The sequence below is a fragment of the Muntiacus reevesi genome, chromosome 1 (genome assembly GCF_963930625.1).
Source record: "Muntiacus reevesi chromosome 1, mMunRee1.1, whole genome shotgun sequence".
In the NCBI taxonomy this organism is placed as follows: domain Eukaryota; kingdom Metazoa; phylum Chordata; class Mammalia; order Artiodactyla; family Cervidae; genus Muntiacus; species Muntiacus reevesi.
Window position 1 is genome coordinate 40,645,099 of NC_089249.1, and position 25,697 is coordinate 40,670,795.

At 44.9% G+C, this 25,697-nt stretch overlaps 1 protein-coding gene across 1 annotated transcript in view; it reads left to right on the forward strand.

Moving 5' to 3' along the window:
* Positions 1 to 25,697, forward strand: part of GRIN2B (glutamate ionotropic receptor NMDA type subunit 2B) — a 339,069-nt gene that overhangs the window by 119,472 nt on the left and 193,900 nt on the right. The window contains exon 2 of the mRNA XM_065922152.1: positions 627 to 1,225. Within this exon, the coding sequence (XP_065778224.1) occupies positions 627 to 1,225 (599 nt within the window). The remainder of the gene's footprint in view (positions 1 to 626; positions 1,226 to 25,697) is intronic.

Sequence of the window (25,697 nt, forward strand, 5' to 3'; positions counted from 1 at the left end):
ACGGTTATGTCTTTATAGACAATGCACTGATCAAATCTCGTGCTACAGTGCACTTCCCGGCTCGCCATACCTGAGTGCCACTCACCTGCTGGACCACTCACCTGCCCCTTCCCTACTTGAGGTAGATTTAAGGGCAGATTGAGGGCATTTTGGATTATTCCCTGGATTGAATGAAACATACCCACAACGAATGAATCCAAAAGTCTCAAAAATTGGAAAGAGCAAGTTTGTGTTTATATGATTCATTTGACAGCAAAACCTGACCTCAACTGACATGAGACCATTTAGTCTTTATCCTCCTTTTTGTGACTCTTCCTACATTTTGCTCTAGAAATACTAACATATTTGATTCTAGGAGACTGCCTGGGGCTCTGCAGTAGCCTCGAGGACTTCGGACAAAGAGAGCATAGACCCAGGTTGGTTTTCTCCAGGGGAAGGGTTTAATAAGGAGATGTTTGCAGATGTTTACAGATGTTTGCAGTTCAAACATATCCCTCTTTAAAGGCATTAACGTGGAAAGAGTAATTGACACAAGCAAATCTCTGTGTCCAGCTAGTTCAGACTCTCCCTCACCATCTTTGTTTTGACTTTTCTCTCTTTCTCTTTCTTTATGTTTCCCGCTCTAGGATGAATCCTCCATGTTCTTCCAGTTCGGCCCATCGATTGAACAGCAGGCTTCCGTGATGCTCAACATCATGGAGGAGTATGACTGGTACATCTTCTCTATCGTCACCACCTACTTCCCTGGCTACCAGGACTTTGTCAACAAGATTCGCAGTACCATCGAGAACAGCTTCGTGGGCTGGGAGCTGGAGGAGGTCCTTCTGCTGGACATGTCCTTGGACGATGGGGATTCTAAGATCCAGAACCAGCTCAAGAAACTTCAGAGCCCCATCATTCTTCTTTACTGTACTAAGGAAGAGGCCACCTACATCTTCGAAGTGGCTAACTCAGTAGGGCTGACCGGCTACGGCTACACGTGGATTGTGCCCAGTCTGGTGGCGGGGGACACGGACACAGTGCCCTCAGAGTTTCCCACCGGCCTGGTCTCTGTGTCCTACGACGAGTGGGACTACGGCCTCCCTGCCAGAGTGAGGGACGGGATCGCCATCATCACCACCGCGGCCTCCGACATGCTCTCCGAGCACAGCTTCATCCCCGAGCCCAAGAGCAGCTGCTACAACACCCACGAGAAGAGGATCTACCAGTCCAACATGCTGAACAGGTGAGCGTGTGGCAGAGGGGGCACTGATGGTGGAGGTCGGAGGGGAGCTTCCGAGACTGGGTCGGAGGTTCACATACCGGGAGGAGCAGTTCTCGGTGTCTGAGGTTGAAGGCTGGCCACTGGGAGGGCCAGTGACAGTGGGGGCGACCCAGCATCAGAGCTCGCCGTGCGGTGTTCTTGTTTTAAGAAATACAGAACCGCTCCCCTCCTTCTTGATCACTTCCCACATGCCTGGTCTTCCTCTTAAGAGTTTCGTGTGTTCAACCTTTTTTTAACCGTCAAGGCAACAACTCTACTAGGCAGCTTTTGAAAATTGCTTGTGTTTTATAATATAAGAGAATAGGCTTGTAGGTGTAAGCTGTCTCAGGTCAGGCTGAAACTAAGAGGTTCAGTTTGGAGTTGGACGCAGATCTCTCCGATGGCTACACCCCTGATCACTGGGAAAGAGGAGACAAGCTTAGACGTGAAAGAGGACTGGCTCCTTACCTTCGGGATGATGCTGTACGGAGAAGGAACAGGGAATAAGGTACCTGAGTCTGTAGGCACGTGAAGAGGGGTCGTCCCTTGGTTTATTTTTGTTTTTTAATAAATACTCTTGATTTTATTGAAAAATGTCAAAAACTAGTAAACCCAAAGAATTTTACAACAAATTGCAGTGTGCTCACCACCAAGGATTAGTTATTAATAGTTTGTCTTTACAGATATGACATTACAAATATGACAGAAATAGATATTACATGTATGGTGATGTATTTTTCTTTTTGACTCATTGAACATTTATTGTTTTTATTATTATTACTTAAAATTTTTTTTTAATTAAAAAAAGTTTTTTTGCTTCTCCTTTCTCTGCCTTTGAGATTAAGTGAGAGAGCATCATTGTAGAAACAACTTTTATGGTTGCCCTTGTTCTGGTTTATTGAATGAGAAGACATGGGTGGAATTCTGCTTCCCTGGCCTCACCCCTCTCCATGGACAGAGAAGCCTGGTGGGTTATAGTCAGAATCCAACTCTGATGGCAGGACATCCTCATAGGGGGCATTGTGTAAACAAGTCAGGTACAGGTTCTGCACTCTGCTCCTGTGGTTTTGTTATTTGTATAAAGCTGCTACATGTGGTGACCTAGATGGGTGGGATGGTGTGGGGCGGGAGAGGGGTCCAAGAGGATACCTTTCTCCAGGGGATCTTCCTGACTCAGGGATGGAACCCGCGTCTCCTGCATCTTCTGCATTGGCAGGCAGATTCTTTACCACCGAGCCAGCTGGGAAGCCCAATAGTTGATTCATTTCATTGTACAGCAGAAACCAACACAGTTTTGTAAAGCAATTATACTCCAATAAAAATTCAAATAATATGGAAGAGGCCCCCCCAAAAGTAAAAAAGACCTTAAATCCGAAGAAACAATCATTGTTAAAATAGTCAATGATCGTCTTTCTAACTAGCTCCCTATGCATGTGTACCTGTGTGGAGATGAATCTACAGTTTTGCGTAAATGAAACTCTAACCAGACATACTGTTCGATAACCTTACTTTCTTTCACTCAACAATGTGTTTTGGGTATCCATTTCACCTTTATTATGAACTATATCAGACATATAGAAATGTATTCAGAAAAATTTAATTCATACTCAGGTACCCTCCACCCAGCTTAAAAAATAAAATATTAGAACGTGTACTCTGGAGAGGTTCAAGTATATTGTATTTACAGGAGGTTGAATGTGTACCAACTAATGCTTGTTTAACTTCTGGAAGGGACTTGAACTCCATAGCCTCTTGACTACGTTCCCAGTTCGGAGTTGAACCTAAAGGTAGTTTCTCTGTGACTGGACCTGGGATCGAGCCCTGAGGTTCCCCACCTTGAACTCCCTGCTCTCTCTGTCATCCCTCGTTATTCCCACTTGTTGGTAAAGACTATCTTGGTTTTCTTCCTGCCCTCCTGGCAGATCTGTCCTGGCCTCCCAGCTTGCTTGCTCCTTTACACGTCTCTTAAATATTGGTGCCTCTCAGGGTTCTGTCCTAGATCCTCTGCTAGATTTCTCATCCATTGCTGAGAGTGCAGTGTCTGTAAATTCGCCCAAATTGATGTCTCTGGCTGCAGTGTCTCCCTTGAGCCCCACGTGTATCCCTCTGTGACCACATCTGTTCTCCTTTGGATGCTGTGGGCTAGAGCACACCATATCCGGAGCTCAACTGCTGTCTCATCTCCCATCAACACTCCCCACGCTCTTCTAGTGAAATTGGCACCTCTTATAAAGGGATGTTGTTATTTAGTCGTTCAGTTGTGTCTTGACTTTTTGCGACCCCATGGACTATAGCCTGCCAGGCTCCTCTGTCCATAGGATTTCCCGGGCAAGACTACTGGAGTGGGTGGCCATTTCCTTCTCCAAGGGATCTCCCCGACCCAGGGATTGAACCTGCATCTCTTGGGTCTCCTGCACTGGCAGGCAGATTCTTTACCACTGAACCACCCGGGAAGCCCCTTATAAAGAGAACCTCTTGTTACCCAGTGCCTACAATAAAAATGTCCAAGATGTCCTTGATGCCCCAGCCAACCATGACCTTGTCTGTGGATTCTCCCTGGAGAGCCTTCTCTTACTTTGACCCGTGTGCTGCATCCAAGGCCACCTCTTCTGACTCGCATTGCTACAGGGCCTCTTAAACACCTTCTGGCTCCCAGTTCTGCTTCTTTTCAATCTCCTCTGCAGTCGGAGTGATCTAAAATGAAAATGTGATTTCATCACTCTCGTGCTTAATACCTTTCAGCGGCTTTTCATTGCTCCTGTAATAAAGTCCCAGCTCCTTAATATGGTTTATAGAGTCTTCCACAGCGTGAGCCTTCTTGGCTTTCCAAAATTGTCTTGTGCACCTCTCTCTCTTCAATGCCACCTTCCTGCCAGGCTGAACCTACCGTGTCCTCGCTCCCTTCCAGCCCCTGCTGCTGCCTCAGTGCGCTCCCCAGGTGCCCCTGCCCGGTGGTACACAGATGCTCGTGCCCTCTTCTCCTGCCCTCTTTTCATCGTCCCTCAGGATTCAGTCTCAGCATCCCTTCCTCTGCAAGCCGATCCCTGGGCTGACATCACTCTGTTACACACTCGCCCTGCATTCTCTGCCTTTCCAATAAAGACGATCGTCATTATGTGCTTTATCACCTCTCTCCCCTGTACGTTCTGTGAAATCAGGGACACTTTTGTCTGCCTTGTTCAGGCAACAAGACAGAGATTCTTGGATCGAGTGCAGGACGTATCTCCGAGATGCCCACCGCTCAGTGCCTCCCTGCCCTGCAGGAGCATCTCTGCTCTGCTCCTCTTTTCAAGACAAGGGACCTTTCCTTTAAAAACTATGTGTTCAGTTCTGTACATTCATGTTTTCTCCTCATCGTTAGTGTTAAATTCAAATCTGATTCAGATGATTTTTCCAAATATTTGTTCATTAAAACCAAAACTAACAATGAAGGAATATCGAGATGAAAGCATCTGCCAAACAACCCAAGGGAGTCAAGTGGGTATTACCTTAGGGTACATAAATATGATTCAGGAATGCCTGCTTTTATCTTAAAACTTCCTCTGTGTAAGCTGCCATCTGAAGATAGTACCTCTCATCTGGCTGACTTCATGTTAGACTGTAACTGTTGTCTGTGAAGCCTGGTCTCCAATCACCATATCTTTGAAACCATAATTGGTCTTAACCTTGTCACCATCTCTTCTGGCCACTCAGGAAGGCAGCCTCCTTCATTCTCTGTGCTCCTTTTTTTTTTTTTTTTTGTCCACAAAATGGGATCTTAGTACCCCTACCAGGGATTGAACTTGGGCTCTAGGCAGTGAAAGCTCGGAGTCCTAACCACTGGACCACCAGGGAAGTCCCAGTCCTCCACACTCCTTGCTTACAGCTTATTGTCAAGAGGACCACAAATGCTAGCCTCCACCTTCTTGTGCACAGTAGTCCTAAATAGAACAAAGATGGCACAGTCCAGGTTATTCATACTTTCCTTGAGACCAGTGCAGAGCAGAGAGACGGTCCGTCTTCCCTCGATTTGCTACATGCTCCGTGTAAAGGGCTCTCCAGGCTTACCAGAGTGCCTCTCTACTGTTTCCTCCATGAAGGTTCTCTTCTGCTCCTGTTCCCTGACTCTTCCAGGCTTCTGTCTCTGACTGTCTGCTGGGCATCTCCCCTGGACAGGGCATCTCCCCTGTCCGTGGACTTGCATCCCGCACGCTTCTCCGTTCGTTGCCTTTTCCTTCCCCTTCTCCCCAGTGCAGCTACCCCTGGTTCTAGAATCCACTGCCTAGCCTCTCTTAGTGTTTGAACACTAGTATTCGAATAGTCTTTCTATTAGGATCCGGAAAGGATTGGGATTGACTAAAAGGGACTCTGTCAGTTCATCAGTGGAATTCAGTGAGGCATCCTCAGTGCTCCCCCTCCTCCTGATCTGCAATCAGCCCCTCCCCACTCCCATCAGAGCTCCGGTCTCACTAGGGTCACTCTTTTAAATAACAAACCAAGCAGCCACCGCATTTAGCCACAGCAGGAAATCTTGCAAATGGAATTGTTGCAGATGCTGAGCTGTTTCCCAAGGAGGACTTTTCCTTTGGCCTGATGCTTAGCTCCCAGCAACAGCAGCAGCCCCAGGAAGGCTCCTCAGGACATATCCAGGGGGCACCCGGCCCCTGGTTGGCACCAGGAATACAGAGTCAGGAAATGGCTTCTTGCTTCACCTTCTGAAAACCCAGGAGCATTCACAGACCCTGTGGTCCATCCATCCCCAGCAGCGTTGCAAGGGGAGGGAAGGCTCTCATTCATACCTGACGAGACCATGGCATTCTTTCCATGTGAGGGACGTTCCTAAGTCTTGACTTGGGGAACACAGACAGGACGCTCTATGCTCTCCCTGAATCCCAAACAGAAACTCATATTTGAAGGGATTTACTTGTTAGTTGGGCTCCCCAGGTGGCTCAGTGGTAAAGAATTCTCCTGCCTGTGCAGGAGACACTAGAGACTGGTTCACTCCCTTCATCAGGACACTCCCTTGAAGGAGGAAATGGCAACCCAAGTATTCTTGTCTGGAAAATTCCACGGACAGAAGAGCCTAGCGGGCTACAGTCCATGGGGTCGTAAAAAGTCGGACATGACTGACTGGCTGAGCATGCACGCACTTGTTAGCTGCAGGAGGGGAAGAAAAATTAATGATATATAAGTATTCTCAGAAAGGATCCTTAAAATGAGCTATTTCCTTCACTGTCAAATGAATGTTATTTATCCCCCATCAATCCAAATTCCTTATTGATAACTTCTTTGCTCTTGGAAGCCTGTTACCTATATCTAGACAGGCTCCTGGACAAAGCTGTTTACCAGGATTGCAAGAAAAGTTTAACAGAAACCCAGTTAAATTTGAACTTCAGATAAATGACAAATTTTTTTAAGCATAAGTCTGACTCAATTATGGCACCCATGCCATACTGATATTAAAAGATAATTTGTTGTTTATCTGAAATTCAAATGTAACAGGGCTCCTGTATTATCTTTTCTTTTTTGGCCAAGTATGACAATCCTACTTGGTATACTGATAGAAATTCATTTTCTGTTAGAACTTTATAGCATTCATCTATGCCTTATTAGTAAATGTAGTACAGCGCCCTTATACCAAGACATGCTGAGAACATTTTGTTCCAACTGGGAACTTTATTTGGTTGAAAGAGTTGGCGAATTTCTTATGCCATACATTCTTGAAATGAAGGATCTTAGTTGCCCAGAAAAGCCTGAAAACCTTTTGCTACCAGATGATCTGGAAGTGTTTAGGAAGTGATCAGGCAAGTTGTCTAAAGCCTCTCTTATCCCCCTGAGCTAGAGAAGATTGGTAGCTTTTGGTAGGCATGAAGAGCCAACTCTTTGGAAAAGACCCTGATGCTGGGAAAGACTGAGGGTAGGAGGATAAGGGGATGACAGAGGATGAGATGGTTGGATGGTATCATCGACTCAATGGGCATGAGTTTGAGCAAACTCTGGGAGATGGTGAAGGACAAGGAACATGGAGTGCTGTAGTCCATGGGGTCCCAAAGAGTCAGACATGATTGAGTCACTAAACAGCAACAAGAAATAGGCACGTATCTGCATGTTTCCTTTATCATTTCCCTAGGGGAACAGGTGACGGTGAATTTCTTTCTCAGTGTGCCTCCAGTACTTGGCCAGCACATTTCTGAAACTTGATGGTGTGCCTGTTGCTCACCTCTGGGCTCCCTTTCTGTCTTGAGGACCCAGTACTCTTGTTCTTCATCCATAGCAACTTTGGGGACGTGTACAAAGAGCAGTTGCTCTTTGATATCTCAACATAGCAAATCTCTTATCTTGTTGTTGTTTTTGTTGTGCTCAGATGTGTCCAGTTCTTTGCAATTCTATGTTCTATAGCCCGTCAGGCTCCTCTTCCCCTGGAATTTTTCAGGCAAGAATACTGGAGTGGGTTGCCATTTCCTTCTCCAGGGGAATCTTCCTGACTCAGGGATCAAACCCTTCTCTGTTGCATCTCCTGCATTGGCAGGCAGATTCTTTACCACTAGCACCACCTGAATCTTGCTTAATCATTTTCCCCTGGTGTCCTCAGCTTTCCTACTCAACAAATGTTTTGTGTTAACCCCTGCCACTCCCACATTCTTCCTTCCCCGTGAAAGTTGCCATCTCAAAAGGCCAGAATCCTCCTCTGGTGAGGTCTTTGAGGGATGAGGATGACCAATGTGAAGGAAGGTGCTTTGTTAGGTTCTTTTTAAAAGGGCTGTAATGAACACAATCTTCCTCTAACCTTGGGGCAGATGCCACATCCTCAAAACCATTATGTTAGCGGGATCGTTCCCACGGGATGCCTCCTTGACTCTCTTGGCCTGAAAAATGCTGAGAGGTTAAGAAATAAACTAGGAATTGAGTCAGTTAGTTTTTAGGCATTGTGGGCAAGACCAGCTTGATCATTCCTATCTCTTGCGTGCATGATAAGTCACTTCAGTTGAGACCCTATGAACTATAGCCCACCAGGCTCCTCTGCCCACGGGATTCTCCAGGCAAGAATACTGGAGTGGGCTGCCATACCCTCCTCCAGGGGATCTGCCTGACCCAGGGATGGAACCTGCATCTCTTGAGTCTCCTGCCTTGGCATGTGGGTTCTTCACCACTAGTGCCACCTGGGAAGCCCCACCCATCGCTTATTGTTGTTAAATATTAGTGGAGTGCCAAGCACAGGTGGACCAAAGGTGAGGCAAATAGTTATTATAGGTTCACTTCGTAGAATTTATATGCGAGTCAAAAGTTTCCACAAATGCATTGTTCTAACTGGACTGTGAGGCATGGTGGCCTTTACCTGATTGAAGAAGTCTACTAGAACCTAAGGAAAGCCCCATTTTTCACATGAAATGTTTAGTAAAGCAAGACACAATCTGTGTATAGAGAGACTTTAGCTGCTCAGTGGTGTAGCAGGAAATGGAAATTTGGGAAAATAACGGAAGAATCTAATAATCCTAAAAGATACATTCATTGCTGATTGTAATTCAGGCACAGCGAGCTTTAACTATTCATGGAGGAATGGCTTGAATGTGAGGATTATTCAAGCTCTGCTATTTTTCTGTAGTCTTTCACCTTCCTCATGTCAGATATATAGATGGTCATTTCAGTAAGTGAGTCTGATTCTTTCCCTTAAATTCAGTGAAGAGCATTCTGAACTGCCTAACACTGAGACCCCTGCCCGATTCCTTCCTTAGTGACTATTGACTTCTATGCCTGACTTGACTTACCAGTGACATAGTTGGGGCTTCCCTGGTGGCTCAGATGGTAAAGAATCTGCCTGCAATATGGGAAGCCTGGGTTCAGTCCCTGGGTTAAGCAGAGCCCTTGGAGAAGGGAATCAGTCTTGTGCCATGCTGAGTTGCTTCAGTCGTGTCTAGCTCTTTGCAACACTCTGGAGTGTACACCAGTGGGCTTCTCTGTCCATGGAATCTCCAGGCAAGAATATTGGAGTGGGTAGCCCTTCCCTTGAGAAGGGCACGGGGTCTCACAGAGTCGGACATGACTTGAGTGGCTAGCACATTTCATTACACACTGTCATGGTTGGTGTTTCTTTCCTCTTTCTTCTCTTTCGTTTTCCTCCTCCTCTCCCTCCTCACTCTCTTCTTTCCTCCTCTGAAAAATTATTTACAATTTGGAAGAGAAGGCAGGAAATAGAGAGAGGGAGTGAGTGGGAAGAGAATTCCATTCCACTGAGGACAGTTTGGGGAGGAGGTGGGATGCCCACTTGCTCTGGGCGAGAAGATATAGGTGGTCCAGGATCCGTGGGGAGGAATAGGGTGGTCTCAGGAGAAAGGGAGCAAGAGCAGTGCAGGGCTGTGGCTTTCCATGAAGGAAGCTGACAGACTCGTCCTCAGAGCACGCTTAGCCTCAGAAGGCACGTGGATTGGTGGTGATGGCCAGGGTTAAGAAGGGGGTCGTCAGTACAGGCTCAAAAGCAGCCACATTGTCAGCCAGGCTAGCAAAGTTAATAACCCCGGTGTTGACGGCCTTTCTGAATGCGTTCTGCATTCCCGGCATAGTGCGGTTATCTAACTGGATCCCTGCAAAAATCCTGATCCATGCAAATGTCCTTGGGAAACGTTTTCTTATCACCCTTTTAAGGGCAGCTTGTCCCTCCCACCCTCCCAAGCTCCCTGTCCCCTTCTCCAGCTTTTTTTCTCTCTGTAGCACTTATCTGACATGTTGTATATATTTTGTTGTCTGCATTGTAGGCATTTGATAAATATTTCTGCATAAATGCATGAATGAAGGCAGGAACCATTATGCCCATTTTATATGTTTGTAAACCCAAGGCCCAGGCTTGGGCAGTGTGATGCCTGGATCTGTCTGGCGTACCTGAATTTCAGCCCCTCACCCTGCTGCCTTGTAATCAAGCTTTAAAGAAGCCCTGGCTGCCCTTAAAATCAGAGCATCGCAGCTGTGAGAGGCCTCGGTGCTCATCTCATCTAACCCTTTCAAGATATGTATTCTCGAGGGAGAGAGAGAGAGAGTAGGCAGGATGGTGAATGGATTTCACAAATGTGAGGACAGAATCTCAGAGCTGTCCCTTGGCTGTCGGAGGCAGGGCAGCGGCAGAACCCAGGGGTCCCACTGGGAGGAGCCGCGCTCTGCGGAGAACACACCCCCCTTGGCCGTCTGACCACAGCCTTGGAGGAGCGGGCAGGCAGCCAGGGCTCCCCAGGTAACCTTTGGCCAGCTCTGGCAACGTCCCCATGATACTTGCTCCCTTGTTCTTACCCAGACAAGGGTGCAAATTCACAGTTAATGGGAATCGAAGCTGGTGTTATTTAGGAATTGAGTGGGAGTCATTTCTCCATCTGCTCTCTCTTCCCACCAGAGGATAAAGGCTGGCTGGGTGGCGGTAAGGACGGAGGCGAGTTGCCAGAAAGCGCGAGTGCTGTCATTTATGGTTACAGACATGGGCTGGAAGCCCGAGTGAGGGCTGGACCACGGCCGGCCAAGGTCAGCCTAACGAACACAAGCTTCTTGAGAGTAGAGAGGCTTCTGTGGCTTTGACATCTCTGTAAGACCTCGCACGTTTTAAATAAGTAATGGTTTGAGCCTTTCTCCGTTTCCTCTCCAGTGGAGCTGTCATGGATGCATAGAAGGTCATCTCTCGGAAAGAATCGTCCAGGACCTGGTGTGGCCGATAAGGATCGGGAGGAAGTGGGGTGTTGGGCCTGGCTGACCTTGAGAAGGGCTTGCTGAGAGAAGTGACCCCATGCTGCAGACAGGCACACCCGGAGAGGTGGAGGAGGAGGGCAGTGGCTGGGGCTGGGGGTCAGGGAGCCCTCCCAGGCCCTTCAGGGTTTCATCAGTGGCGCGTTCTCTTCCGGGAGGGCCCAGCGGGGTCAGTGCGCCCAGACTGGCACCGGTCCCCAAGCTGGGCCGGCCGATCGCACATGAAGGGACTGCTGCTGACAGATTAGAGCTCCTGCTGCTGGAATCTGTTCCCTCTTGTCCGGCTGCCAGCGGCAGCAGCAGGCCGGGGGCTGCTGACTGAGTGCCTCCCTCGCTGCTCGGGCTTCACTGTCCCTCATTCATGGCTGCCTCACACCACTCCCCACCTTCCTGCTTATTCTTCTCCATCTTTCTCCATAGGGTGTTCCGTTCACTGATCTCTTGCTGCCCTTCTCTCTTTCTCCCTAGCTTTCCTGTCCGAGCTTTGAAGGCTTTCTTACATTTAGCTTTCTGTGGTCTTCTGTGACCCCGTGGAGTTCTTGCACACGCACACACAGGCACACGCATCCACGTGCATGTGCATTAGATATCCGTGCGGCATGGACTTCTGTGTGTATGCTGCCCTGGTGGCTCAGACAGTAGAGAATCCGCCTGCAATGCAGGAGACCTGGGTTCGATCCTTGAGTCTGGGAGATCCCCTGGAGAAGGAAATGGCAACCCATTCCGCTCTTCTTGCCTGGAGAATTTCATGGACAGAGGAGCCTGGCAGGCTACAGTCCATGGGGGTCTCAAAGAGCCTGACACGACTTAGCGACTTTCACTTTTGACATCTCTCGGGTGAATAGAGAATTATTCAAAGAACTGGATGAAAATATTTCACATAGAAAATCTCTCCACTTCTTCCTGTCCCCGAGACCGTGTTGTTGATTGTCCGCGACGGGCTATGGATGGGACAGAAGTTGGGAAGAATCTTTCTATGTGACTTGCCTGCAGTTAGCTCTGGTGAATATCAACAAGGTATTTCCATCCACTCTGATTTCATTTATAAAGTCTTGGTGGTTGTAAGACTGGTTGCTAAGTAACCCTACATTTACTCTTTAGGTAAAAGAGGTAGACATAGTAGGCCAGTGGGTCTATATCGTGTGAAGAAGTTCATAGATATCTTCTTTTTTCTGAAGGAAAGATCTTCCCTGATGAAGCAGCAGAAATAGCCATGGAAGCCACACTGTGACCATATCATATTCATTCTAAGCGGTCCTTTTTAGCACCCCTTGAAAGAGGTCAGGGTGGCATCCAGATGAGGATGTGTGGTCCAGGTGAGGATGTATGTCAAAGTCCATTTAGTGTTTAACATCAAACCTGAGGATCAGTACCTCCAATTCATTCATGATCATGGCTGATAATGATCAAAGTGACCATTTTCATACATGGAATCTTCATGTCCATCGTCTCACCAATTCATTACAACAGAGCTGTGAGGGCTTTGTCTGCTCACTGCACAGATCAATGGTGGGGGGATCAACAGAGAAAACTCTGATACTTACTTTCTTTTAATTTTCCCACCAGCATTTCCAGACATTCCTATGTACTTTTCTTGGTCATTGAACAAAAATCTATCAGAAACTTTTGTTCAAGTGAAAATAGCACAATAGAATGGCATTATAATATAGTTCATTATTACATAGATTACACTAATAAGTCAAATTTCTCTCATTTTGAGTAGGCAGAGAAAAAGCTAGGTACCTGAGTGTGTGTTATAGATTATGACTCAAAATGGTGAGTGATCCCACAGGCTGTGTGTGTGTGTGTGTGTGTGTGTGTGTGTGTGTGCGCGTGTGCGCGCTAAGTCATGTCCAACCCTGTGACCCCATAGACTGTAGCCCACCAGGCTCTGCTGTTCATAGGATTCTCCAGGCAAGAATACTGGAGTGGGTTGCCATTTCCTGCTCTAGGGGATCTTCCTGACCCAGGGATTGAACCCACATCTCCTGCATTGCATGTGGATTCTTTACCCCTGAGGCACCTGGAAAGCCCCCCACAGGCTATGTTTTGTTCCCACATGTCACATGTGTTCACATATAGACTTACCTCCTTTACCTGGGAGAGAAGGGGTCATAAATTCAGCAATAGGATGCACTGAACATAACCAAGAATCCCAAAGAAAGCAGAAAAGGGTTTTGAGCTCAAACCACTGACACAAAATCTTACCATAAAATGAATGTGACCTATTTTATCTAAAGAGTTCGTTTGCTGTAATTTTATACATATTTCTAAGAAACTTGTGGGGCAGTTGGTTTAAATGTGGCATAGAGTATCTGTAACCCAGTTTAAACAAGATTCATGAACATATTTTAGGTGGTTTGTCCAGAACTGGTATGGTGGCTGCCTAGTCATTGGGCCCCAGACTCCTCCTGTTAGCTTTCTAGTCTTTTGTTTATAGGGTGTGGCCTTTATCCCCATGCTAAAGACGCCTCTTTCAAGCAGCAGAGTGAACTTAGGAAGGAAGGAGGGCAAGTTCTTTCCCTTTCAAGTAGAACACCCAGAAGGCCCTTACTTTACTTCTAGCCCATCTGTCAGAAATCAGTCAATGGCCACTGCTAGCTGCAAGAGAAGCTGGCAATTCAGCTTAGTCTAGTTTAATTTAGTTTATGACCTGGGCAGTAATAGGCCCAGTTAAAAATCCAAGTTCTCTTAACTAGAGAGAGAAAGTCAAGGCCCTATATTTGGCAGGTGACCATTTGTGTCTGGTGATAACTGGCTTCTCTGATTTCCCAGATGAAAACAGCTTAGAAATAATAAACAGGATGGGAGGTGGGTAGGTGAGCTGATGGCATTAAGAAATAAATACAATTATAAGGTGCAGAAAATATTAGGAAAACCCAGTAAAAGACCTTGAAAGGAACACTTGTCTAAGATCATTTGTGGGCAGACTGCCTTATACTCCTTAGAAAACATATACCCCCTTTAAAAACATCCCTGTAGAGCAAAACAGCATAGACATTGTTAAGTCATCAATAAAAGCTTAAATTATATTGATTATCTTTTGTTTAAGGCATCAGTGAACTCTATACTACCTTTCTGAAATTTTCCATTTGAAAATGCTTCCTATAATCAAGAAAAAGCTTGATACTTAAAAACACGCAGCTTCAGCAATTTAGAAAATTTACTTAAAAAAAGATTATTGAGTGACTACTTTGTGCCAAGTGTTTTATATAGCCTTATTTCATTTTAAAAGTACTGCTCAGAGGCATTATTACTTTCATTTTTCAGAGAAAGAAACTGAGATCTCGAAAGGCTCCATCACTTGCCTAGTCCACATACAGATAAACTTGAGTTTCAAACCCAAGTCTTGATGGGTTCCAGGTGTCCTTTGCCCCACACTGTCCATCTTTCCATGACTGGGGAGGTCAGGTCAGTTAGGCATGACTGTGATATAGGTGAACACATGACTAACCTCTGGACAGAGTAGTTTTATAATAATATCCTTTCTTGACTGATGTACTGAGTTCTTGTCCTGAAGCGATGATCAATCCGGAAACAGTCCAGGAACAGTCCAGATATCTGTGTGCGTGTGTTGAGGATGTTCCAGTCTGAGTCTGTTTCTTTTCCTCCCCATCCCAAAGTGTGTCACATCTCTGTTTACCCAGCCTTGCTGTGGTCTGTCTTATACCTTCCTTTTCAATGAGAAAGGTTGATTTTTCCCCCATATTCCTGTATACTCCAAAGTCCTTTAAGTCCGCATATGAAGAAACAACCACTTGTAGTGTTCTTGGACCTGAAAGTCCTTTGAACTGAAGTGAGAGCTGACTTTCTGTTCTGAGATCCAGCAAGGCTCCTGGAGGTGACATACATGTGGAAAAACACTGTCAGGGGCTTGTAATAAAACAAAACAAGACCTTGGCCCCTGTCATGATTTACAGATGTCCTCCATGGCTGCTATTCATTTTTGACAGGTCAGATAAGTTTGGATTTGCTTAAGGGTAATACTTGGCTAGAGACTGGCTAAGAGTAAAAGCAGCGCTTTGAGAGTGAAAGAAACATGAAACGAAGAGGGTAGCTTTCTCTACTTCTCAATATCATATTCACTGTTCATTTTTGACCCCTTTTTATGCCCTGCACATGTTCTGGGCCCTGGGTGCTAGGCATACAAATGGCACACCATCCATTTGCTTGGCATCACTAGCAGTGGAGCATCCACAGTAAGTTCTTTCAGTCTCCTTGTTTAGACTGATATTTCTTCTGACACAGAATGAATGAATTGCTGAAGAGGCTAGAGGAATGAGCCTCAGAAACCAAGATCAAAATTTCAGCATACATTTGTTAAACGTTTCCAGAATTGCCTGATACTTCTGACACAAGACTGTGATGGATCTCCTCTGATAGAGAACGAGATAGTGGAGTTGAGGAGGAGAAAAGAATCCTTCTAATATAGCTGATACCAGCTGAATTCTTTGATCTCATGGTCACAGGTTATTAGCCACCTGCAAACTCAGAACCTCTTAAAAGAATATTCTTTGGACAGGAATCAGATTCCCTTCCTCCCCCACGCACGCACGTCGTGTGCTCACTCGCCAGCAAATTTAAAAATAGAAGCCACACTGCTGCCTTGACTCCCAGGCCACCAGCAGCCTTCAGTTCCCTGTGATTTTACTTTGGTGCCCAGTTGACCAAGGCTCTGGCTCAGAGCGACCTCTAGCGGCTGGCTCAGTCCTCAGGGAAGCACTTCCTTCCTGGAACAGAAACACTCAGCAGGTTCCAGAATTCACCCAGCAACCATCATCAGTTCCTTCTCTAAGTCTGTGAGTCTGTTTCTGTTTTGTGACTTCATTTGTATCATTTCTTTTTATTTCCTTCATATAAGGGATGTCATACAGTATTTCTCCTCCTCTCTCTGACTTGCTTTACTCAGTATGGTTGCCCCGGGGAAAGGATAGGAGGAAGGGAGAGTTAGGGAGTTTGGGATGGACATGTACACATAGCTATATTTAAAATGGATAAACTCCAAGGACCTAATGTAGAGCACAGGTCTCTGTTCAATGTTATGTGGCAGCCTGGATGGGAGGGGTGGTTTGGGGGAGAATAAACACATGTATATGTATCACTGAGTCCCTTTGCTATTTATGAAACTATCACGACATTTTTAATCGGCTATACCCCAATACAAAATAAAAAGTTAAAAAAGAAATTAACCCAGACTAGCCAAGTGGAACACTTGTGTGTTTTGAACCATCCTCCATGTGATCGGCTTCTTACAGATTCTTTCATCAGCACGAGAAACAGATTCTTTCATCAGTCGGTACCTACTATGTGCTCAAAACCATGGGGACCCATCCAGAAACTGAGTCTTGCTGGGGAATGAATCCTGAGTCCCACAAACATTTCCCGAGAGCAGGGGCAGGGTGGCTGGGGTAGAAGTAGTAACAGAGAGTGAGGTAATGCAAATAAGCTGTGTTTGCTGTGATTATCAGAAGTTAACCTTATCCCTTTCCAAACAAAGGAGGCTTCTCAAATGTACCACCTGATGCTGACTCAACAACCTCGGGGAAGTACTGATGTGCTGACTGGCCACCATGCTGCCTTCAGTTCCTTGTGTTTGGAGTTTTCCATGTCAGTGTTCCTTAGTCCTAACTATGTGTTAGAATTTCCCTGAAAGTTTTAAGAAACTGTACAGATCCCAGGGCTGCCCACAGCAAAATTCCAATTTAGGTGTACAGGATGGGGTAAGAGCCTGGGAATGCATACTAACTTGGTTCAGTCGTGTCTGACTCCTTGCAACCCTATGTATTGTAGCTAGCCAGACTCCTCTGTCCATGAGATTCTTCAGGCAAGAATACTAGAGTGCGTTGCCATGCCCTCCTCCAGGGGATCTTCCCGACCCAGGGATTGAACCTGTGTCTCTTATGTCTCCTGCATTGGCAGGCAGATTCTTTACCACTAGCACCTCCTGGAAAGTCCAAGGGCCTGAGAATGTACGTATATTAAAAGCTCCTAAGTTGATTCTCAGAGGCAACCAGGATTGCAAGTCACTGTTCTCAGTTCAGCTGCCATTTTTATAGCCCCCCAAACCAGAAGGCTTCCCAGGTGGCACAGAGGTAAAAGAATCTGCCTGCCAATACAGGAGACTCAGGTTCAGTCCCTGGGTTGGGAAGATCCCCTGGAGGAGGAAACGGCAGCCCACTCCAGTATTCTTGCTTGGAAAATTCCATGGACAGTGGAGCCTGGTGGGTTACAGTCCATGGGGGGTCACAAAGAGTCAAACATGAGCACACACAAGAGAGAATGAACAGAATAGGGTGAAAGGCAATGATAGCATTTGCAGAGATTTGAACTTGGTGCTAATGGGAGAATTTTCTTTTGATTCTCTTCTGATGACCAGTCTAAAAATTGTGATCCCTATCAGTGCTGTGAAATTTTAATTCCTTAAATTTATATTTTGGTTCAGAAAGGGTAAATACAGGAAATGGTAGGATGGATACAGAGGGTACGTAAGTTGGTGGTCTACAGGAAATTCTAGAAAGGGTACCGAGAGGGTCACATACTGCTGGTCCTCTTGCAAGTGGTCGTACTTTCCTTATACAGCTTTGGGTCCCTTTGCTGGTGCTCCGTGTGTTTATTTTATGCACAGAAATGAGTCTCCATCAGGAAAGCCGGCAACATGAGCATCAAAGCAAATCTGACTTTAAATGGCATTTCAATTCTCCTGTACTTAGATTACCTACACCAGAGAGACAGAACTTGAATGCTTTGAATTTGATGTCTGCTGGCCTTGATGAGAAATGGAGGCTTTACTAAATTTTGGAGCACACAAGTGGTTTTAAAATTAAAGTTATTAGCACTAGAAAATGATGTTCTTTGTATTACTACACTGTTATTACATTTAATGGAATTGCTCCCTAAAGTGTTAGAGAATGAAGGGAAAAGCAGTTTAGAATGAGGAAGACACGGGGTAAGAGGTAAGATGAGAAAAGAAACAGTGGGCTGTCTTGGTCTTCCAGCTCTACCCCTGGAGGCCAGGGGGGCTCTCCTTCATGGCAACCCACTGAGTGGGCTTGAGAATGTTCTGGTTGAGGGCAGGGGACGGATTGCAGGTGGTTTCATAATATGTGGTATTCTGACTGCTGTGAGCAAGCAAGAAAGCTAGGCCAAGACACAGCTTTGAAATTGTATATTAAGGGGGACAGAATTTTTCAAAATAGAGTGATACCATCCATCTTATTAAAGACACTGCAGGCCAGAAGAAACTGTATGTTTGTCCAGAGGAATAAGAAGAGGAGAAAGAAATGCTGCTTTATTATTGTTAAGGCTTTTTGTGGTTTGTGAGAACTGTGACAGTCTCCAAACATACTTCCCAGGCAGGTGATTATGAGGTGACTGTGATCGCTGGCCTTGATGGCCCTGTCTTCCACCCACCCTGCCATCTCTCCTACATTTATCACAGAGGTGCCTGGTTGAACACATGGCATTTCACAGTGGACCCTTAAGGCCACTGGACTAGGGCTTTGTTGAATGAACAGGAGGGAATGAGTGCAGAACCCCTGTGCTCCCCCAGTCTCCAGGTTTCAGATCTGGGCTCTTACATGGAGGCTTCTGGTGTCTCTACACAAAGGGCATAACAGGAGGGAGGAACTAATCACTATTAAGAAGAGTTTATTAATTGCCACACAAAATGTGTACCTCTCATGGGCTCGACCAGGCATGTTCTAATAGAAAGCTGGCTCCTTAAGGTTGACTGAGACTATCTCATGCACGCAGTCAAATCTCTATTTTGCATTTGCCCAGTGACTGGTGATGTGAGGAGGATTATGTGTTTAGCTGTTTGTTTCTAAGTATTTAGAGTGTTTTTTTTCCAGATTCCATGGCAGGGATGCACAGGACAGTGTTGGGTTCTGCGCTGGAGGTGAATGGCAGGTAGAGGGAGGCGTAGTTACTGCCCCGCACTGCAGACCTCAAACAGTTAGGGATCCGTGGCTCTTCATGGCCGAGAACCCATGGCTATTCTTTTTTTTTCTCATTTATTTTTATTAGTTGGAGCACTCTTAATGTTTCTTGGGCTTTACAGCAGTTTCCTTTTCCTTGCAGCCATTGTTTTCGTATCAGCTTTATTTCATCCCGGCTGTTTGGTGTTGTCTTCAGAACCAGATAGCGACGAGAAGGGCCATCAGGGCTAATCCCCCTCGAACAGTCCACTGTCCTGTCTTACGTGTTGAGTCCAGAAGGTGACCTAGAGATTACCAAACAAAGTGAATTAAGTCAGACAAAGGCAGAAACCATATGATATCACTTATATGTGGATCTAAAATATTACAGAAAATAACTTATCTACAAAATAAAACAGATGGATGTAGAAGACAGACTTGTGGTTGACAGGAGAGAGGTGGGTGGGGGAGAGATGGATTGGGAGTTTGGGGTTAGCAGATACAAACTATTATATATAGGGTGGGTAACAACAGGGTCCTACTGTATAGCATAGGAAACTATGTTTAATACCCTGTGATAAACTGGGATGGAAAAGAACATGAAAAAAAATGTATACATTACTGAATCATTTTGCTCTACAGCAGAAATTAGCACAACATTGTAAGTCAACTATACTTCAATAAAATAAAACTTTAAAAAATAGTAAATTAGAGAACTTGCAAAACAAAAAGGGTGACCTGTAAATTCCAAGTGTTCTCCTGGAGGAGCTGGGAATACCTTGGGAGTTGAATGGTTGCCTGATCCTTCTTTATCCTCTTTTTCTGTGGGAGGTGATAGTTCATGCATCTCGGTGTCAGGAAAACTGAGACATGCTTCTTTTTCCACTGAAAAGGTAAAATTGGAAAGTAGGCAAAGAAAGCAAGTACAGCATTGACTCAGGCCTCAAAATCTTTTGGGTCCCATGTAAAGAACACCCATGCTACATTTGTCAGCCCTACCAGTGACATGTGCTTCAGATTGTGAGCTTTTTTTTTTTTTGAAAAAATAAAAAAAATAAAAAAGCCTGTCTTCCATTCCTTCTGAGCCTGGGAAAGGATCCTGCTTTCTGCACACTTGGTCGTACCAGCTGTTGAATCAGTCACTCTGGTTATTAGTAAGCAGCAGGGAAATATGTCTATTAAAAAAAGAAATTGACAGGAGATGTAAAGAAGGAACAGGACATTTCTGAGGGGGAAGAGACATTTCAGAAATAAATTAGACTGGGGCATGATCTTATAATGCCTGGGTACTGAGCGCCTGATCACAGAGCCCACAGATCTTATCATTGCTGCAGCCTTCGCTGGCCCACCCTGATGGTGTGGAGAGGAATAGCATTACGGCAGGGAAGCAGTCTGTTCAATGCAGCAGCATCATGCCTTCGTGAATTCAGCTCAGGGGTGTATGCTCCTGAAAGGGGCTATGTGGTCATAGTTCCCCAAATATATTCTGCTTTCCTTTACAAAGAGAGAGCCAAGGCCTGGCAAGAATGGCAACGGTCCCAGCAAGCATATTCTAGGACTTTGCTGCTTGGTGGCTACCCTGAATGGTGAAAAACCCATCACCTTTGCATCTGTGCTTTTCCAGGGGCGGAGGCATTGCCAGCAAAGACCTCAATGTGGCTAAAGTAATCTCTCTCAAATCAAGTTGGGATTGGGAAGAAGTTGCAACCATGACTTGTTGAAGCAAATGATGAATAGGATTTCAATGACCTGTAAAGAAGGAAGAATTGGATATTGAGAGCAGAAAGCTAAGTTTTCCACAAATCTCTGATGGTTCCCTTTTATCTTCTGGATGAGATATATATATTTCTCAGCCAGCCATCAAAGACCTTGAATATCTGTGTCTAACTTTTTAAAAAAATAGTCTTTAAGAAATTGTCAGTCAAATATATTATTTTAGTTGCACCAAGCAGGATCTTCATTGTGGCACACAGGCTTCTCTCTAGTTGGAGCATGCAGGCTTAGTTGCTCTGTGCCATGTGGGATCTTAGTTCCTCGACAAAGAATCGAACCCGCATCCTGTGCATTGAAAGGTAGATTCTTAACTACTGGGCCACCAGAGAAATCCCTGGATCTAACTTTTACAATTGGGGTTATCCAACTGCCTCTCTCTTCCAACTCCCCGCCTGGCCCCAACATACCCTCCTTGTGATCCAGCAACATCCAATGGCATGACCATCCATACTCTAAATGTAACAGTTTCTTCCTGCTCCTTTCATCCATGTGGTTGTATCTCTGATATTCCTCTTTCAACTTCCCTGGTGGATACATGACTGTCCCTTAAGATCTAACTCATGTCACCTCCTCCCTGAAGCCTTCTCTAAGAGTTCCAGGCAGAATTTGTCATCCCTCTCTTTGTGTTCCCACAGCCCCGTGTTCACACTGCTATTATCACGCTTAGATGTGCGGGCGGTTCAAATTAAAAGTAGATCTGGGAGCGCCTGAGGCTGGACTGTCTCACTCATTTTCACAGCCACCCCAGGATTCAATGCCTAGAAGACTCACACATTTTTTTGGTGAATGAAAATGTGATTGAATCAATAAAGATGAAAGGTGGGGCTCATGCCTGTGGAGTGAAAAAGTGATTATTCTTTTTAAAAATTCAATATGTTATCCGTCATGTGTGAAGGTGATATTTCTGATTCATTGGCAGTAAAATGTAGACTTTGGACTAGTTTTAAACATCAGCTTTATGTGCAGAGTGCTCACATAGCCTTCTGCCTTCTAATTAGTGACGTGGACTTGGAAATGAGTCCTCACTGCCCTTCCTGACTTTTTTATAAATAGTCTGACTCCATCATTCTTGCATGGCTCCCCAAAGTTGTCATTCTTTCCTCTCTGCCTTCACAGCCTCTGTCCTCATTAGCTTATGCCCAGATTCCCATAACAAGCTGTTCTGGGTCCCCCTTTTTTTTAATATCACAAAAATCATCTTACCCACCATCAGGTTTATATTTTTCAAATATCATTTGGATCATTTTGCCTACATGACAGAGGATAGATGGGGACTTCTTTTAGCCAAATTGAAACTTAGCTCAGCAGTCATCCTCCCTAGATAGCAAATTTCTGCTTTCAAAATCTGATCTCAATTTTCAAAAGGGACTTCTTTTCTCGCCCTGCTCCTCTCTTTACCATCCAGCTATGCAGTCCTTTGAGAGGAAGGTGCCCTGTGCCAAGAACACATGTCTGGTCCCAGCTTTGCTACCCGTTACCTGGGTTATGAGTCATTTTACCTTTTCAGACTTTGGTTTCCTCATCTATAGGATAATGTCTTGGGAAAATGATTGCCTGGAGAGAACTGGGAAAAGATGAGCCCTGTGTTCCTTCTGATGAGGTTCTTTGATTCTTCGGTTTTTATGAGGTATTGAACTTCCTTGTTTCCTTCCAACCCTGTGATCAAGACTTGAATAGGTTTTGAATCCAGAACAGTGGCCTCATTCCCAGCCCACATTATGCAGTAGCTGACTGAGCACTAGGAATGGAGTGGAGTCAAGGCCTGTGTGTTAAGCCTGCCTTTCGCACGCGTATACACACCAGGAGCCGTCCTTTTTCAAATGGCTTAGTTTTCCGTTCAGCTAAGCTTTTGATTCACTTGATAAAGAAAAATAAATGGGCCAGATTTGATTTTCTTGGATTGAAAAGACCTATTTTGCATTCTTCCAGTCTCAGCAAATAGTAACCTGCGGTTATTCACAGTCTAGTTACCCAGCTCTGAGCTGTCTGAGCTTGATTCTGCTTTTCTCTTCTCAGGCTCAATTTTGGGTGGAGCATTTGCTCTTTAAGAAACGTCATCTGAAAGTGAACAGGGTAAAAGTCAGGACAAGAGCCTTAAACTGCTTCTTGCTGACATTTCTTATTTAATAGGGTTCTAGTAATGAACTATTCAGCATGCCCAAGACTGAATTTTCATGATATCAGTACAGTCACTTCAACCTTGCCTTCAGTACTTCCCTTCATCTCACTGGAATGGCAGGGTATCTTTACCATTGCATGTATCAGAAATTTGCAAGTTATCTTTCTTTTTTCTCCCTCAAACGCTTCATCTAATCAATTTTCTAATTTTACTGATTCTATAGCAAAATATGTTTCTAATCTGTCCACTTCTTCCCATTTTTCCTAGTGTGTGTATTAGTTGCTCAGTTAGGTCCGACTCTTTGCAACCCATGGACTGTAGCCTGCCAGGCCGCAGGCTCCTCTGTCCATGGAATTCTCCAGGTAAGAATACAGGAGTGGTTGCCATTCCTTTCTCCAAGGGTTCTTCCCGACCCAGGGATAGAATCCAGGTCTCCCACGCTGCAGGCAGATTCTTTACCATCTGAGCCCCCAGGGAAGTCCTGTTTTCCCTAGAGCCCTAGTTAAGCTGGACCTTTCCCACGGCTCAGCAGTAAAGAATCCACCTGCATTGTAGGAGATTTGGGAGACATGGGTTTGATCCCTGGGTCGAGAAGATCCCTTGGAGGAAGAAATGGCAACCCACTCTGGTATTCTTGCCTGGAAAAAAATCCCATGGACAGAGGAGCCTGGGGTCCATCGGGGTCTCAAAGAGTCAGACATGACTGAGTGACTAAGCATACATGCCTGCCTAGTTAAATTCGACACACGCTCACACTTAGTATATGTGATTACTTAATGTTTGTATCTTTCTCTGACTAGACTATTAGCTCCATGTCGGCAGCAATATGTCTGTTCCACTCACCATTGCATTTTAATGCTTGGCACTTTAATTGGCCCAGAGCAGGCACTTATTAAATATTTGAAAACGAGTTAATTAACTTAAACTAATTGGAAAATTAAGCTTTGTATTATCTATGGACTTGATTTCCTCCAGGCCTCTGGATTATCTATTTAAGACTTTGTTTCAGGTTTTATGTTTTTAACAAATAGTGCCGTATCTGTGCACAGAGCTATTGTTAGTGTGAAGGGCATCGAAACAAAAAAGACATGAACTAGTTCTCTTCAAAACTTGAGTTTAGTTGAAGAAGCAAAGGCTGCATACATGAAAATTTTTGAATAAAAATGCCAGACAAAATATGATTTAGTGCCTCAAATAGGTAATACAGTTCATATGCTACAGTCAAGCAGTATTAACTACTTGCAGCTTTGAAACACTGTGGAAGAATTGGAGGCAGTGGAATGTGACCTAGACTTTGAAGCGTATGGAATGTAGGGGCCCAAGGGTAGGTGACTTTCTCCAAGTGAGAATGATAGCATAAACTAAGATTTGGACTTGACACTGAACATGTGAGGATTATATTGGGATCAAGTTCATCTGAATGGAATTGTAGACAAGAAATGGGAAATAAGTGTGGGTTACCGTGGGACAGAGTTGTTTTCAGGAAAGGTTAGGGTTGGAAAAGTACTGTATTGGGAGCTGGCATCTAATTATGGATCCTTAATCAAGTCATTTAGTCTGTTCAAGTCTCATTTTAAAGATAGCACGGTAAGGAGCGTGCATCAGTAAAAGGTAGGGATACATCAGCTTTTAGTTAATACATGTTATGTTTCTGTAAAGGAATTGAAATGGACACCACTGAGGTATCTTTCTGCTTTAGAATCTTCTTTCTGTGAAACAGCCTATTTGGTTTTTGAATCCATGCTTTCGGCTGAATGAGCACGACTACTAACCAGTAGGCCATGGAAAAGCCTGAAAACTAGATTAACGTCGTTTAACTTTATCCTGGGAGGAGAGACTTGATGGAATGGTTATGTTGAGAAAATTAATCCTGAACCACTGCTTGAAAGGAGGGAAAGAGTTGTGACCGGTGGGAGACAAGTCAGATCTACTCCAAATGCAAGGTGACAAAAGCCAGGAATTTGGTGACCTCAGAGATGACAAGAGAATTTTGAAGAACAGTACTCTAGGATCTGGTAGTGCCTTCCATAGAGATAATACAGGAGATGAAATCATCAAAGCTGGCTTTTAGGTTTTGAGGTTGAACGGCTGGTGATGAATCAATGGAAATGAAAAAGTCGAAGCCGAAAACCTGTTTTTCACAGAAAGCATGTTAAATTCTGAGCTGAGGGGAGGATGTGCCAGTGAGGATGTCTTGCAGTTCCTCCAGCTAATAGAGTCTGGATGTGAGGTTACAGATTTGAAATTCATCAGTGTAGTGTAGATACAGCTGTCAGTGGCTAGCTGAGAAAAGATCTGCTCTCCGGAGAAGAGCGTGTAGGGAAAAGTAAAGTGAGACGCGGCTGAGCCTTGAACACCCAGGACAGCTGGAGGGACAAGGAGGCAGAATTATTCAGTGACGGCCACAGGCCAGTAGAGACAGGGAGGGAGATGTGGTGTGGTCTGCTCTGTAGGGGGCAAGGTAGTCAAGTCAAAAGAAATAAGTTAAAAGAGCAAAAAGGGTCAAATGTGGTAGAGAGGGCAGGCACATACGGTCTGTACATAGCTTTTATTTCCTCTTTCATACCATTAACTACCATTGATCAGGGACTGATTATTTAGGTTTTTGATTATTACTCAAGTCAGTTGCCTATTTTTTTTTTTCCAAAAAAAAATCTAGGATCTTAGTTCCCCAACAAGGGATTGAACCCATGCCCTCTGCACTGTCAGTGTAGAGTCTTAATCACTGGACCACCAGGAAAATCCCACCTTATTTCTGATAAAGGGAAATTGGAGTGGCCAAGATGGTGGAGCCAAAGGACTCTGGGCTCATTTTATTATTTTTTAAACAACATAGGGAAAGATTTAAAGGGAAGAGAAGGTTTCAAACATTTTCTCTTCGTTTCCAGGAATAGGAAAATGTTGGTGGGCAAGGAGCTTAATACTCACTGTTGGTAAAATAAAATTT